The sequence below is a fragment of the Mustela lutreola genome, chromosome 9 (assembly GCF_030435805.1).
Source record: "Mustela lutreola isolate mMusLut2 chromosome 9, mMusLut2.pri, whole genome shotgun sequence".
NCBI classification, from domain to species: Eukaryota; Metazoa; Chordata; class Mammalia; order Carnivora; family Mustelidae; genus Mustela; species Mustela lutreola.
In genome coordinates this window covers 5,833,398-5,846,754 of record NC_081298.1, presented here as the reverse complement: position 1 = coordinate 5,846,754, position 13,357 = coordinate 5,833,398, and the positions used below count along the sequence as shown (strand labels likewise).

The 13,357-nt window shown below is 54.3% G+C and overlaps 1 protein-coding gene and 1 long non-coding RNA gene across 2 annotated transcripts; one reads left to right on the top strand and one right to left on the bottom strand.

The window, feature by feature from the left end:
• Window positions 1-805: 805 nt before the first annotated feature.
• On the bottom strand, window positions 806-2,971 carry LOC131808043 (uncharacterized). The gene is made up of 2 exons (XR_009344659.1): window positions 2,745-2,971; window positions 806-1,109 (listed from the first exon to the last, which is right to left on the bottom strand). It is a non-coding gene; the product is annotated as an uncharacterized LOC131808043 (long non-coding RNA).
• On the top strand, window positions 2,198-11,338 carry TFAP2C (transcription factor AP-2 gamma). The gene is made up of 7 exons (XM_059133923.1): window positions 2,198-2,469; window positions 4,104-4,589; window positions 4,711-4,762; window positions 5,883-6,099; window positions 6,647-6,765; window positions 8,601-8,745; window positions 9,755-11,338. The coding sequence occupies exons 1-7, from the start codon at window positions 2,422-2,424 to the stop codon at window positions 10,038-10,040; spliced, it is 1,353 nt and encodes a 450-aa protein (XP_058989906.1). The 5' UTR covers window positions 2,198-2,421; the 3' UTR covers window positions 10,041-11,338.
• The last annotated feature ends 2,019 nt before the right edge of the window (window positions 11,339-13,357 follow it).

Sequence of the window (13,357 nt, the reverse complement as noted above, 5' to 3'; positions counted from 1 at the left end):
CCGCCTTCATCCGGGCGCGGAAGCTGCGCTCTGGCTTGAACGCGTGCCCTGAGAGAGGGGGGCAGCGCGGGTGTCCAGGGCGCTGCCTGGGGAATGAATGGCCCTTGCCCAGCGTTTCGGAAACGTCTAGGCCCCTGGGGCTCCCCGAAAGGAGGCGCGCAGTCCCTCGGGGCCATCGGCTCCATTTGCCTCTCCCCCCGGGCTGGGAGGAATCTCTGTCCCTACGGGTTGCTTCGGGCACAGCTGCTGCGGGAAGGAGGGACAGCGGGGCCTGGGGTTTGGTGGTGGTGGTGGTGGTGGTGGGGTGGTGGCCCGTTTTCTGCCCTGCCCAGGTTCCAAACCTGCCTGGGGGAAAAGTTGGCGGCGTGGACAAGACAACTTGTTCAAGTTGCACCCCCGGCGGGGTCTTTGAGTCAAACCCGGGTCTAGAAGGCCCAGCGTGGAGCCTCCGCCTCACGGCTCTGGGAGTCTGGAGAGCCCGAAGGAGGCGCGCAGCTTCCCTCTCGCGAGTGCCCGGGACCCCAACCTTCCACGTCCTGTTGCGCCCGCTTTCTGATTCCTGCGTTGCACAGGTGCCCCCGCCCCCCACCCCGCATACCAGGAACGCTGCTTTTGAGGTTATTTTGCCCGCAGGCCTCGGTGTTTTGGAAGCGAAGTGTCCGGGGTAGTGTGTGCAACATCCTTTGTATTTTATAGTGCAAAGCCCCGAAAAGCCCCCGGTGGTTTCACTACCAGGTTTTGTTCCCACATTTGGTAGGACTATCGCCTCAGCTCTGTCTACTCTAAGGCAACAGAGGACGTTCGCTTGGAGGGCGCCCATTTTTATTTCAGTTATTTTATTTTAGGCCCATGTGGGTCTGAAGACATGCCAGAGCTCAGACCACCCCGAGACGGAGTAGGAAGGCGGTGTGCGCAGATCATTCTGTAGATGGGGCAGCGTCCGCCCCAGGCCGGGCCCTGTACCCACGGGTATTAATTACTGCACAGCCGGATTCGGAATCAGATCGAAATAGTCCCCTTCTCCAATTCTGTCAGAATGTTTAAATTCAAATCCTGGAGCCAGACGGGACGTCCCAGTAAAATTCACCCTTGAAAATTAGCGACTTTCCCTGCAGTGAAAAAGGTCAGTTACAGTAATTGGGCCAATGGATTTCGTTTCTTTAAAAATTTTTTAATATTGCGCATTGCGTTCAGGTTTGGGTGGCAAATAAATATTGGGGCTAGAGGCAGGGTTTCTGCGTAACTTTCGTTTTCCGTCTGCATCTGCAGAACTGGGGTAACTCACCCCACGCGCGGGGTCGGTCTCCGGCCCCCCCTCTTCTCCCACCTCCTCCCTTCCCCCGCGCGTGGCGCCTGGGTTGTATTCCGCCCCGCACCTTTTCCTGCATGAGTTGAGGCTTCTGAGTGCCTGGCCCGTCGGAGGCAGCTGCCGAGCCAGCGCTGGGCAGGGCTGGGCAGGGCTGGGCAGGGCTGGGTGAGGGCGCGCGGGTGACCCCCAGCCGCAGTCAGCGGCGGAGATGCACCTTGGGGCGATGGCGGCCAGACGCCGTTGGCTGGGGGAGGCCCGCCCGCTCCGTGGGGCTCGGGGCAGACTTCCCCGGAGGCCTTGGCTCTTCCAGCCCCTCGGAGGAATGGGCCGGCGCTATGACCACGGAGAGGGAGGGAAGGGGAGGCGTCTCTCGGAGGGGTCGGGGCTCTGGCTGCAAGATCCCAGCCCAAACCTTAAGTCTCCGTGAGTGGGTGGGGTGGGACATTTTCCCAGCTGAGGGGGGCCCTAGCTGCTAAGATATCCGAACGCGGGGTCTCTTAACTCCAGGTGACAACGTCTTTTGGAGGATGGGGCACGGCGCGCTGGAAAAAAGAAGGGGGGCTCTTAGGTATGCGGATCCCGGGCCCCAGCTCTGCCATCCTCGCATGTCGGGGATGACTGATGGAAGGCGCGACTGGGGACCCCGACCTAGCTGGTCGGCGGCTGTCAGAGAGGGGCCGCCCACGCGCCTCCTCTCCTTGCCCCCCGCAGCTTGGTTCTCAGCTCGGCGCCCCGCCGGGGTGCAGGGCGGAGCTAGGCTGGGACTGGCTGGGGGCTGCCCCGCCCGGAGCCTGGGCCTTGGTGCCGGCCCCCGGGGAGGAGTTATGATAATTTCCTTCTCATTAAGGCGCCCGGGTCCCCCGGCTATTGCCGGGACACACAGTGCGGGCGCGGCTTCCCGGGTCCCCGGCAGCGGCTTGTACACGCGCGGCGGTAGCATCTACGCTCGCAGAGCCGCCGATGCGCGTCCAGTGACCGGGACAGCGAGGCCCTCGCGTGGCGGGGGCGGCGGCAGACGGCTAGCCACCGTGACCCCCATTTTGGATTTACCGCTCGGGGGGTGGGGGGAGCCTGGATTGAACTGGCGACTGTTTTGGGGGACGCCGGACGCCATGTTGTGGAAAATAACCGATAATGTCAAGTATGAAGAGGACTGTGAGGTGAGCTGGGCGCAGGGGCGCACTCTGGCCCCGCCCGAGTACAGCCCGGGAGGCGGGGGCCGCTGGACCCAGGTGGGGGCGACGGCGAGGGCGAGGGCGCGGGAGCAGCGAGCAGGCACCGGCCTCTGCCCCTCGATGGGACTGGGTCCACTTTTCCGGGCGCCCCCTAGTCCGTTTCTCCGGGACTCTCTTCCTGAATCGGGCCTTTTCCTAAACACCCACCCTCGGGAACAGGGCCTGGAACGAGAATGGCAGATCCCACCCGCGGAGCTTACCGGTCGGTCTCCTGCGAAGCAAAACAGTCCCTTCTTCCCCTTTTCTCGGAAGAGCGTCCCGTCTACAACCCTTAGACGTGGCTTTTACGCACCACATCTCGGTCCAAAGGGGTCAGACGAGGCGACTTGCCGGCGACACCTTTGCAGAGTCTCTTCCGAGGCGGGCTTGTCACCTGCCCCGCTAACTCCTCGGGGAAACAAGAAAAGGACAGAAGTTTGGCTTTTAAGTGAAGTGGGGGCTGGGGAGTGTTAGTGGTGGGGGGGGCCCTGGGGCCAGATGGGGCCGTAAGCGCTCGGGAGTGCTCCAGCCAGTCGGACAGGTTGAGCTAGAGTTTCGGAGAGTGGGAGGGAGGGAGGCGGCGAGCGGGAAGAGGAAGACGCGGGCGGCCGGAGGTGTGCGCCAGGGCGCAGGCGGAGCGGAGCCCGGGCTGGGGGCCGCGCGAGGGCTGCGCGCCCGCGGGACCTCAAGGGGCTGCCCCTGTCGGCAGGCCCGGGCACTTCCACTAGGGGGCGACAGTGCCATGTTTCTCCGGGTTCCCCGCTACCCCTGTGACCCCTCGAACCCAGGGAGACAAGTCATTTGAGAATTAAGTCAGAGAGCCTTGGGGCAAGGGACGTGCGCAGGCAAGGTTGCCCAATATTCGGGGTCCTTCATTCTCCCCCTTTGCCCCGATCTGTGGGGACACTGATCGCGGCCGGGCAGGGCGGCCTCACTTGCTGTATCTCCTCTTGTTCGGGACGCGGCTAGCAGGGAGGGCAGCCCCAGCTGCGGTGCGTGCCTCCCCTAGCTGCTCGGCGGCGCTGGGTGGCAAGCCTGCTCGGGAGTGTTGCTTCCCGGGAGGTCTTTGTCCTGAGGGCGTGGAAGGGGAGGGTCCCCGGGGCGGGGAAGATGCGCACTTCCCGCTTTGTGCGCTTTATCCGCGCTCCGAGCTGCCCCAGGTTCTTTGGTCTGGCGCCGCCATGTGCGGGCTGGTGAGCGAGCGGGCTCCGCATCGTGCTCGCCGCATGCCGACTTCTTCGCCTGTCCCGGACCTGGCCTTCTCCCGGCCCAAGGCCTGGGGTTCGGACTGGGCGCTTCAGAGCGCCTTGGGCGTCGCAGGGCCCAGGCCGCCGGGCTTTGAGGACGCTTTCCCCCAGGTTTTTCGAAGTCTCTATTTACTCCGTGGACTCGGGGTTTGCAACGAACCCCCCGGGGCACTTTGCCTCCGGGTGCCCCCCGGCCGGAGGGCAGGCCCAGCGGGTTGGGTCCGTACTGGTGTGGTGGGTCCCGTGGGGGCTCGCCGCTCAGCGCCGCGGCTGCGGTCAGTTCGCAGTAGCGGGGTTTCGTACTAGCGGGGTCTCTGCTTCTCTCTCTCCCAGGATCGCCACGACGCGAGCAGCAATGGGAACCCGCGCCTCCCCCACCTCTCCTCCGCCGGGCAGCACCTCTACAGCCCCGCGCCACCCCTTTCCCATACTGGAGTCGCTGAATACCAACCACCACCCTACTTCCCACCGCCGTACCAGCAGCTGGCCTACTCGCAGTCGGCCGACCCCTACTCGCATCTGGGAGAAGCTTACGCCGCTGCCATCAACCCCCTGCACCAGCCAGCCCCCACCGGCAGCCAGCAGCAGGCCTGGCCGGGCCGCCAGAGCCAGGAGGGGGCTGGCCTGCCCTCGCACCACGGGCGCCCGGCCGGCCTGTTACCCCACCTCTCCGGCCTGGAGGGTGGCGCCATGAGCGCCCGCAGGGATGCCTACCGCCGCTCGGACCTGCTGTTGCCCCACGCGCACGCCCTGGACGCGGCGGGCTTGGCTGAGAACCTGGGGCTGCACGATATGACGCACCAGATGGAGGAGGTGCAGGTGAGCGGCTCCTGAGCTCCTGCCCCTCGAACCGGGAACCGGGACCTGCTCGCCCCCCAGCTTCTACCACCCTCCCCCAGGCTCCCCCGAATTTAAGAGAAACTTTGTTGTTTCTTCCCAGAATGTTGACGATCAGCACCTGCTTCTGCACGATCAGACTGTTATTCGCAAAGGTAGGTAGTGAGAGCGAACTTTTCTCCCCCGGGGCCACGCATGTAACCTGGCAAGGTGGGGGCCTTTGGTGGCCGGCCGGGGACATCTGTGCTGGGGAAGGGACTGACGGGGGCTGGAGGAAGGTAGGTTTTTCTGAGTAAAAAGAGATCTCTTTCCACATTAAATGAGAAAGGATGGTAGGAAAACTCTTAGGACCTGTCTCCAGTAAGAGATTAATCCGGATTTGTTACTCCATAGTGTTCTCTTGGGGAATACGATCCCTTGAATTGGGCGGTGGTTTTACACTGTTAGTCTTCCAGAGTGATGAAAAAAAAAGACCCCACATACCTTAGTTGGGTGGTCGATTTTGTGACCATTGTTGAAAGAGTGGATGTGATTCTATTCTAACCTGTAAGAAAAGGTTTTGAAACAGTTTGGCCTACCAAATATACAGCTTGAAAAGGACGGTGGTGGGACAGTGTGTGTGAGAGCTGGGCTTTCTGCAGGGTGTAGTGGGGGAGGGGATTGGAAAATAGGATCAGGCAGGGAGTGTCTGGAGAAATTAGCTTGCGGACTGAGGGGATTAGCAGTCCAGGCGGCTGTTTTGGAGATGGAGTTGGTCCTGGGTGAAAGGTAGTTAGGTTCTGCTACTGGAACTTAAACTGCTCGAAATCAGTTGGGAAATGGTTTTTTGAAGAAAAACTCCGAAAATAAACTGAATTTCCCAGGAAACTCGTAATAGAATGTGTTTGTTTGTATTTTAAAATTTTACCATGATAGTCACACTGAAAGTCTCGGGGATCTGCATGTGTCTGGTGATTTTGGTTGACGAGTGAGGAAGAAAAAAAAATCACCATTTATTTAGGGCTGAAGCAGTCTTTCGAAAACAAGTGTTCTAATTAAACAGATTTTAACAGTGGCTCGAAAATGAAAACCTTCCATGCTTGGGGTCATGACTAGTTATCTGTAAAGTGTTAACTTGTGAATTTCAGATTCGATTCTCTTTGAAGACTATGACTTTAAAAAATCTGCTTGTAATTTACATAGTCCAACGTGCAGTGTTATTTGGTGAGTGGTTTGCAAGGGTCCCTTTTTCCTAAGTGCAGCTTTTGGGACTGCCACTCGTGATCTTCTTTACAGGTCCCATTTCAATGACCAAGAACCCACTGAGTCTCCCATGTCAGAAGGAGCTTGTGGGGGCTGTGATGAATCCCAGCGAGGTCTTCTGCTCAGTCCCAGGAAGATTGTCCCTCCTCAGCTCCACGTCTAAATACAAAGTAACAGTTGCTGAAGTCCAGAGGCGATTGTCCCCGCCTGAATGTTTAAATGCCTCCTTGCTAGGAGGTGTTCTCAGAAGGTAGGTACATGGGGGGACACACACTCTGGCCATGGTGGTCGGTGGTTGGGTGGTTGACTGTGAGTAACATAAAAGAACCGAGGAGGTATTTTTAACATTTATGTAACATTTATACTTAACACTGAATTCTAATCGGCTTAGAATTTTAGTACATTCCTTCCCTTTTGGAAAGTGCCAGATGTAGAAGGAAGTGCTAAAACAGCCCTCACAGATTATCATTTGTTTAGGATTTGATTGCACGTATGAAGTGGTGGCATCCCATTGGAGAAGGGGGAGCCCCATGCGTTTTGTTGCCCCTGGGGGCTGCTACAGTAAATTCATCTGCTCCAGCACAATTCGGAATGTTCTGTGATTGGAAAGAAAAAATGTTGGGGATGATAGGAGAGAGCATTCATTACAGGGGACTGACTCCTGTATCACCTGATTATGAGCCACATAATGTAGATACTCCCGCAGATTTCTGCTTTGATCACAGCATAGCTAGAATTTAGAATTTCGAAGTGGCAGTGTTTTGAAATTAGCTGCCCCTTCACTTTCTTGTACCCAGAGCCAAGTCTAAAAATGGAGGCCGGTCCTTGCGGGAGAAGTTGGACAAGATCGGGTTGAATCTGCCAGCTGGGAGACGGAAAGCTGCTCACGTCACTCTCCTGACGTCCTTAGTAGAAGGTCAGTGGAGTTTTGTTTTCTGGTTTTATGGTGTTTTTAGTTGGCACTGTGTCATCTGGGTCCTTAGCTCTTCCCTGAAGGAAAGCTTAAAAATGGCCCTGTCACCGGTGGAGATGAAGCAAGAGTTGCCGTGAGTTCGTTGTAGTGAATCACAATAATTTTATGAAAGGAGTTCACACTTAAGTCCCTGACTGCTTAAGTATCCTGTTCTGGGTTCTTCAGAAAAATCACTGCGAAAAGTAATCGGTTTCCCTGACCTAAGAACTCTCACCCTTAGGGTGTTGGGACATTTCCAGCAAGTGGACCCGTTTTTGGAGGGGGGATCGATCTTCCCGCACACTGTTGACAAAGCCGGTTGTGCGTTGGTGGGAAGAAGCGCTATTTCCAGCTTGGGTAGCTGTAAGGTATCAGGATTGTGGTCTGGGAAGAGAAAAGCCCCGGTGGACGCGGGGCTAACCCCGTTCACAAGCCCTTTGTTCCTCTCCCGCACGAAGAAAAAATTAGTGGGGCCCCTCTCCCCAGTCCTAAAATAGTAGGATGTAACATTTTCGTGTACTGAATGGGTCTGTACCCCCAAGCTGGAAGAGAGCCAAGAATGTAATTACAGCCTTAAAAATAAGTGGGGGCCAGGCGGGGGTGGGTGGGGGGCGCTTAAGGGAATAGTGAAATAGTTTTTTTCGAAAACCAGCTCGCTGTTGCTGGGCACGGGAAGATGGAGTGGGGCACCGAGGGGCTGATCTGAAGGCCAGAGTGGCCCCTCGTCCAATCAGCAGGGCGCTGGGCTCCGCTCTGGGCTGGGGGAGCCAATGAGGGCTGGTGGCCTGGTGGCCAGGCGATCTTCGGATCGCTTTCTGTCCCTGGTCTAATGGCGCTCCTGCATGCTGAAAGAGACTTGGCAGAGCCCGGCTCTACCGTTTTACGAGTGTCTTCGGAGGTCAGGGCCAGGAGAAAGGAGCTGCTGGTTGGAGCATAGCTGTCCCGCATGGAGAATGGTGGGTTCTGTGTGCGTGGGGCCTGAATGTGGCTCTGCGGGAGGTTTTCTTACTAGCTGGGCTGAGGTCCTTGGATTAGAAAGTGTGTGCCAAACAGTAGTTCTCAGATTTAGGAAGTCTGGGGCGGCCAAGTGGAGGAGAGGGGTTGGGGATGGGGTGCCACTCTCGGGGGTTTCTGGAAAGCTCTGGCCAGCCTTGGCACCGTGGAGCCAGGCCCCGGCATCTCTGGTTGGAGAGGAGTCTGGATTGGTTTTCTGTCCCTCTGATCCCCCAGTGATTGATACAAAGGAGGGCGGGTAGTCCAGGATCATAGTTGGGCTGTTTGCACTAATTTCCAGTGGAAACACGGCCCTGCCTTTCTTGGTGAAAAGCATCCCAGAGACCTGCCTCCTTCAGTAACGGGGTACCCTGGTTTAAAAAGAAGTTTCCCCAGCAAAGACTTTGTCACGGTTTCGTAAAGAGAAGTGACCAGTCAACTTTTGTGCAACGTGCTTATCTTGGTTTCCCCGCTTCTCGACAAGGCTAATTTTTATTATCGAGGGAAAACGGGGGTGTGTCTCAGGAAACTTAAGCTTGGGGGCCAAGACCGGTTAGTGTTACTCCAGGGCAGTGAAAGATGTCAGTCGTTGTTTTCCACCTGCTTTGCGTTTCCCTGCTGTGTTTCTAGGGGAGCGAGCCCACTGAAAGTGCCACATGTCCGCTGAGTGGTTTTCCTTTTGGGTGATTCCATTTTAACATGCCAAGTGATGGGTAGACCCTCCTGGTTAGAGAATGAGGAGGGGGAGGTTTCCCGGGGGTGACTGCAGACCTTCTGAGTCTCTTGTCAATTGCTGGTGATTTTAGGTGAGGCTGTTCATTTGGCTCGGGACTTTGCCTATGTCTGTGAAGCAGAGTTTCCTAGTAAACCCGTGGCGGAGTATCTCACGAGACCCCATCTTGGAGGGCGGAATGAGATGACTGCTAGGAAGAACATGTTGCTGGCTGCACAGTGAGTATCCAGACTTGAATTTGATGGCCCGGGGCTCTGATCTTGAACTTGGCAGGGAGGTGTGTTGGGGGGGGGGCGTGTGCGGTTTGTCTCGAACCGTCCAGGGTGCTCCAGAAAGAAACGCTCAGTGAGGGGCCGGTGTGGAGAAACGAGCTGGCCAGGGGCTTTTCTCTGACAAGTCAGATTAAGTGAGCTCTTGGGTCAGACTTAGAAGTCAGATGAATGTATTGCTCCGGAAGGAGTGTTTTTGAAGCTGCTGGGTTCTGCAGATCAGAATAGTTCAACCATCCTTTCATTAGTGTCTCCATATCCTATAAAGGTACTGGAAACACTTTGGTCCTATCCAGTCAAGATGGTGGGTGCCTTCTGCCTCCTGATAAGATTTTTTGTTTTTTAAATGTAACATTCCGGTTGGATTTGTGGGAGACACCTGGGCAGGCTACGTGTCCCAAATCCTACTTTAATGCAGCTGCCAGGATTTCTCCTAGAAGCCAACAGTGAATTGGTTTTAAAAATTACGGTAAACAAGGCAGAGGTCATCCAGTCGGAAAAATGGGGCAAAAGGAAGCAGAGTGTAAACAGTGAGTTTTGGGGGAGATGTGGATTTTCGGGGTTCTTGAAGGAGAAATTGGTGTCTGTGTACCAAGCTGCACCAAATAAGCAGCTATCCATTGTAACTAACCTCCTGGGCTGCAATCCCGACCCCCTGCCCCCCATCTCCCGCACTAGTCCTGGTGACCTTGGCCTTCTGACTGGGGTTAATCCCGTTAGCTTTTCTAATTGACAATGAGGATTAAAGGAGAGCCCTTGCAAAGAGTTGAGTTCAGGACCTGGCGCATCCCATCCCGTTGTAGGTGCTCAGTGTGCAAACGTTGACCATTAGTAGCAAAGTCTGTTTCTTTGGAAAGTTCTGAACGCCTCCTGGGTGACCCACTCGTCAGGGGCTTTGTCCTCTGGCCCTGTCAAGGGCTAGATGGAGCTCACCGGTGTGTGTTGTCTATCCTCCCAGGCAGGTGTGTAAAGAATTCACAGACCTCCTCAATCAAGACCGAACTCCCAACGGCAACAACCGGCCCGCCCCGGTCTTGGAGACGAACATACAGACCTGCCTGTCTCATTTCAGCCTGATCACACACGGGTTCGGCAGCCAAGCCATCTGTGCTGCTGTGTCCGCTCTACAGAACTACATCAAAGAGGCTCTGATAGTCCTAGACAAATCCTACATGAACCCCGGAGACCAGAGTCCTGCCGATTCTAGCAAAACCTTGGAGAAAATGGAGAAGCACAGAAAATGAAGAATGGGCGTGAGCCAAGGGCTGAAAAGAGTCTCGAGGGAAAAGGACTTCACAATCCGTCTCAGCCCAGACAGACCGGGAACCCTTCTGGGACACTTGGTGACCCACCTTCCCATGAAAAAGGCCTCCACTCATTTTTGGATCTTGACGTGCCCTCCTGGATTCCTTAGTGTTCTTTCTCTAGCGCTGAAGTGTGTCTCTAACTATGGACAAGTTATCAGAAGGTGACAATACTGGTTCTTTGTTCATTAAGCTCATTTTATTCTTTTGAACCCCATTCTTTTCTCTGAACATGGTGCTACAAGTTTTAGAACCTTTTAAATAAATTCCCTGGGCTCACGAGAAAACCCACACCCACAGCTGTTGAAATGTCCAATCGATGCGAGTCAGAGTGACAGTAACTTGCAGTGTTAAGGTCATGGCTGTTTTTTTGTGTCCACTCCATATTTATCTAAAAGTATTTATCTGGCTTTTTCAGATACCAAATCCTACAGACAGTAGGAAGCAAAGATTCTCTCCGCTTAGCGACTAGTTTAATAGGTGGTCTTTGACACACTTAAACCCCTTGATGAAAGGGGGCCTTTGGGTTTAATGAAACTTGTAGAAATGAAGCCTGCTGATGATTTTGTGTTGTTTTTATTTTGTGGTTTTGTTTTTTTTTTTTTTTAATTCTGAGAGTTAACTCTTCAAATGAGAGGCTCTGAAATGTTCTGTTCCTTTAAGGTACTGAAGCTTTATTTGCGTATTTATTTCACGTCTTGGTTTTGAGTAAACTTGAAAAGGGTAGGCATGAGGCGGTTTTTGTTGTTGTTGTTGTTGTTTTATTTTTTTTTTTCTGTCCGCCACCGCCCCCCCCCAAGTCCCATAGGAGGCTTTGTATGTTGAGAAACAGTGCGTTGAGTGTACAGATTTTATTTATGCATAATTTAATGGGGTCTGTAAATATGGGTGCACTTCTTAAGACTTTTTGACAAATGGGATTTGACTTTAATATTAACTTCTCAAGGTGGTGGGGTACTCTAAAACACTACTTTTAGGTTTTATTCATAATGTACACAGGGTATGAAGAATTAGGATGCTGGCCTCTGTTCTTGGTGCGGAAGCTTCTATTTAACTGAAACTCTGTTCACGAAGCAACAGCTTTGTGTCTCATTCCCACCGTGCTGAACCAGAAGATGGGTGGGTGTGCGGTACCGTGCGGGGGGGGGGTCATATGGAGGTTTGGAAATGGCTGTAAACATTCCCCGAGTAACGTTGTGTATACGATACTTGTATAATAAAAAGTATTCTCCATAGAAGCCGTGAAAGTTGGGTTAAAACTTTTTTTTTTTTTTTTTTTTTTAAGTCTCTAGGATGAGTGGAATAGTGACAGAGCCTAATTTATTTATGGTTGGCTGCAGCCTCGTTAAGGGGACGGAGCAGGAAGGTTGTGTGCCAAGGGAAGGCTGCAGTTTCATTTTCTGTCCCTAGCCAGACAGCTCAGCTGCAGGAGGACCTTGCCCTCCAGGGCCCCAGGCCTCCGCTGTGTGTAATACCCCTCTCTGGCCACTAGGGCTGTCAGGAGGTGTGTGGGACCCTCCGTTGGAATAACCTCTTGTGTAAGGCTTACCCTCTTGAGAAACATTAGGGTCAAGTTGCCACCTCCACATTTTGAGAAGGGAAATGAAATGATGGTAGGCGATCCGTGGGCAGACATCGCTCAGGAGGATTTTTGCCTTCAGTCAAATGCGAGCAGTGGAACGGGTAGGCTTTCCCTGGAGTGTTCAATGCATTGGAATTCGCCCATCTTTGGTGGGCTCGCGGCGGTGCCCACCTGTTTGAAGCACCCTAACCATTCTGCGTGCCTGGTAAGTCGGACATTGGGTCTCAGCAAGCTGTTTGTGGAGCCGAAGGAACTGGTGGAGCTTGAGCTCGAGTGGGCTCCCGGGGTCCTTGATTGCAAGTTGAAGTGTCCTGGTGTACCCTCCAGGAAGGGATATGTTTATATTTGGCACGAGAGGCTGGCTTCAAAGGGAAGTGGGAGCAAAAGGATTTTCCACGTAGGATAAGGCCGTTCCTTCAACTGCAGCCTCCTAATCCTTGATTTATAACTCTCCCCAAAGATAGCAATTCCTGACTTTGGGTTGGCATCGGATGTGAAGTAATTTAACCTCTGCCAACCTAATACTTTGCTCTTGGCAGCTTGTCCTTGGCCACTGAACGTTCCTATTAAGTTGGATTTATCTGGTTGGTATGTCAAGTTCACAATTGCTTTGCTTTAGAAACGTGAAAAGAGGTCTTCGGTTGGCAGTTATCTCTTAGTCAAGACGTGAGACCTTGGGTGTTAAAAGGAAGTCATGGGGGTAAAGGGCTGGAGGAAAAAGCACTGTTTTCTTATCAGCATCTTAACCTGCTTTTGGACCGGAGTCTGGCTTTTAGGAGCTGTGCCCAACTGCAATGCAGACAATGTTCTGGAAACGCCCCAAAGTCAACCAAGGGTCGGAGTGAGTCCTAATCAGGGCTTGTGCCTGGCTCACCGCTCGACGGTCCTTTATCCTCATGCCCACTGAAGCCCACGGATGGCCGATGGGGACCTCTGGGTCCGGGGCACAACAGTAGGTTTTGTTTTTTCTTCTTAACAGCTCTGAACGGATAGACAAGCAGCAGCCAGGTCCCCTCCACAGGTCCCTATGGGAACTGTGGTTGCCTCGGCCATTTGTGGGAGAAGGGGGCCCTGTGTTGCTTCTTGTGGGCCCGGATGGTTTCATTTCCAGAGCCAGGATGGTAAGGATCGCACTGCCTCTTTCCCCCTCGTCCTCTAGTTGTTAGCCCACTGGCGGACCAGTGGGAGCTCGCGTTGATGAAGGCACATGATGTCGTGAAGGCTGCCCTCTGGGAGGAAAACTGAAAATGCTGCTGCCTTTTCTTGGTTGGCCTGCAGGGAAAGCTGTCCTTGTCTGAAGGCACGCTCTGTGCAGCGCCCCGCGGATGAGAGATTTCCCACAGGGGAGACGTCTCAGCAGAGCTGAGTGTGTGTTGACTGGAGACCTGCCTGTCTAGGTCCTTGGCACCTTGATGCCCTCCGGCCTTGCAGATGGCACATCTAGAAGCTCTGCGGAAGGCCGGGAGCGGGTGTTTTCAATAGCGGTTTGTGTTGTCTTCTCTTCCGTGTGCCCACGGTCTCAGTGGCGGGATAGCAAAGGGAAGGATTAGCCGGTTTCTCATCTGAAACGATTCCATAGTGATGGCCATCAGTATTTTCTTCTTGGGAGGGAGGAGGGTCTAGCGCTGGGGTAGATTCCGAGACCTGAAGCTCCTGTATTTGAATGTTAGAAAAC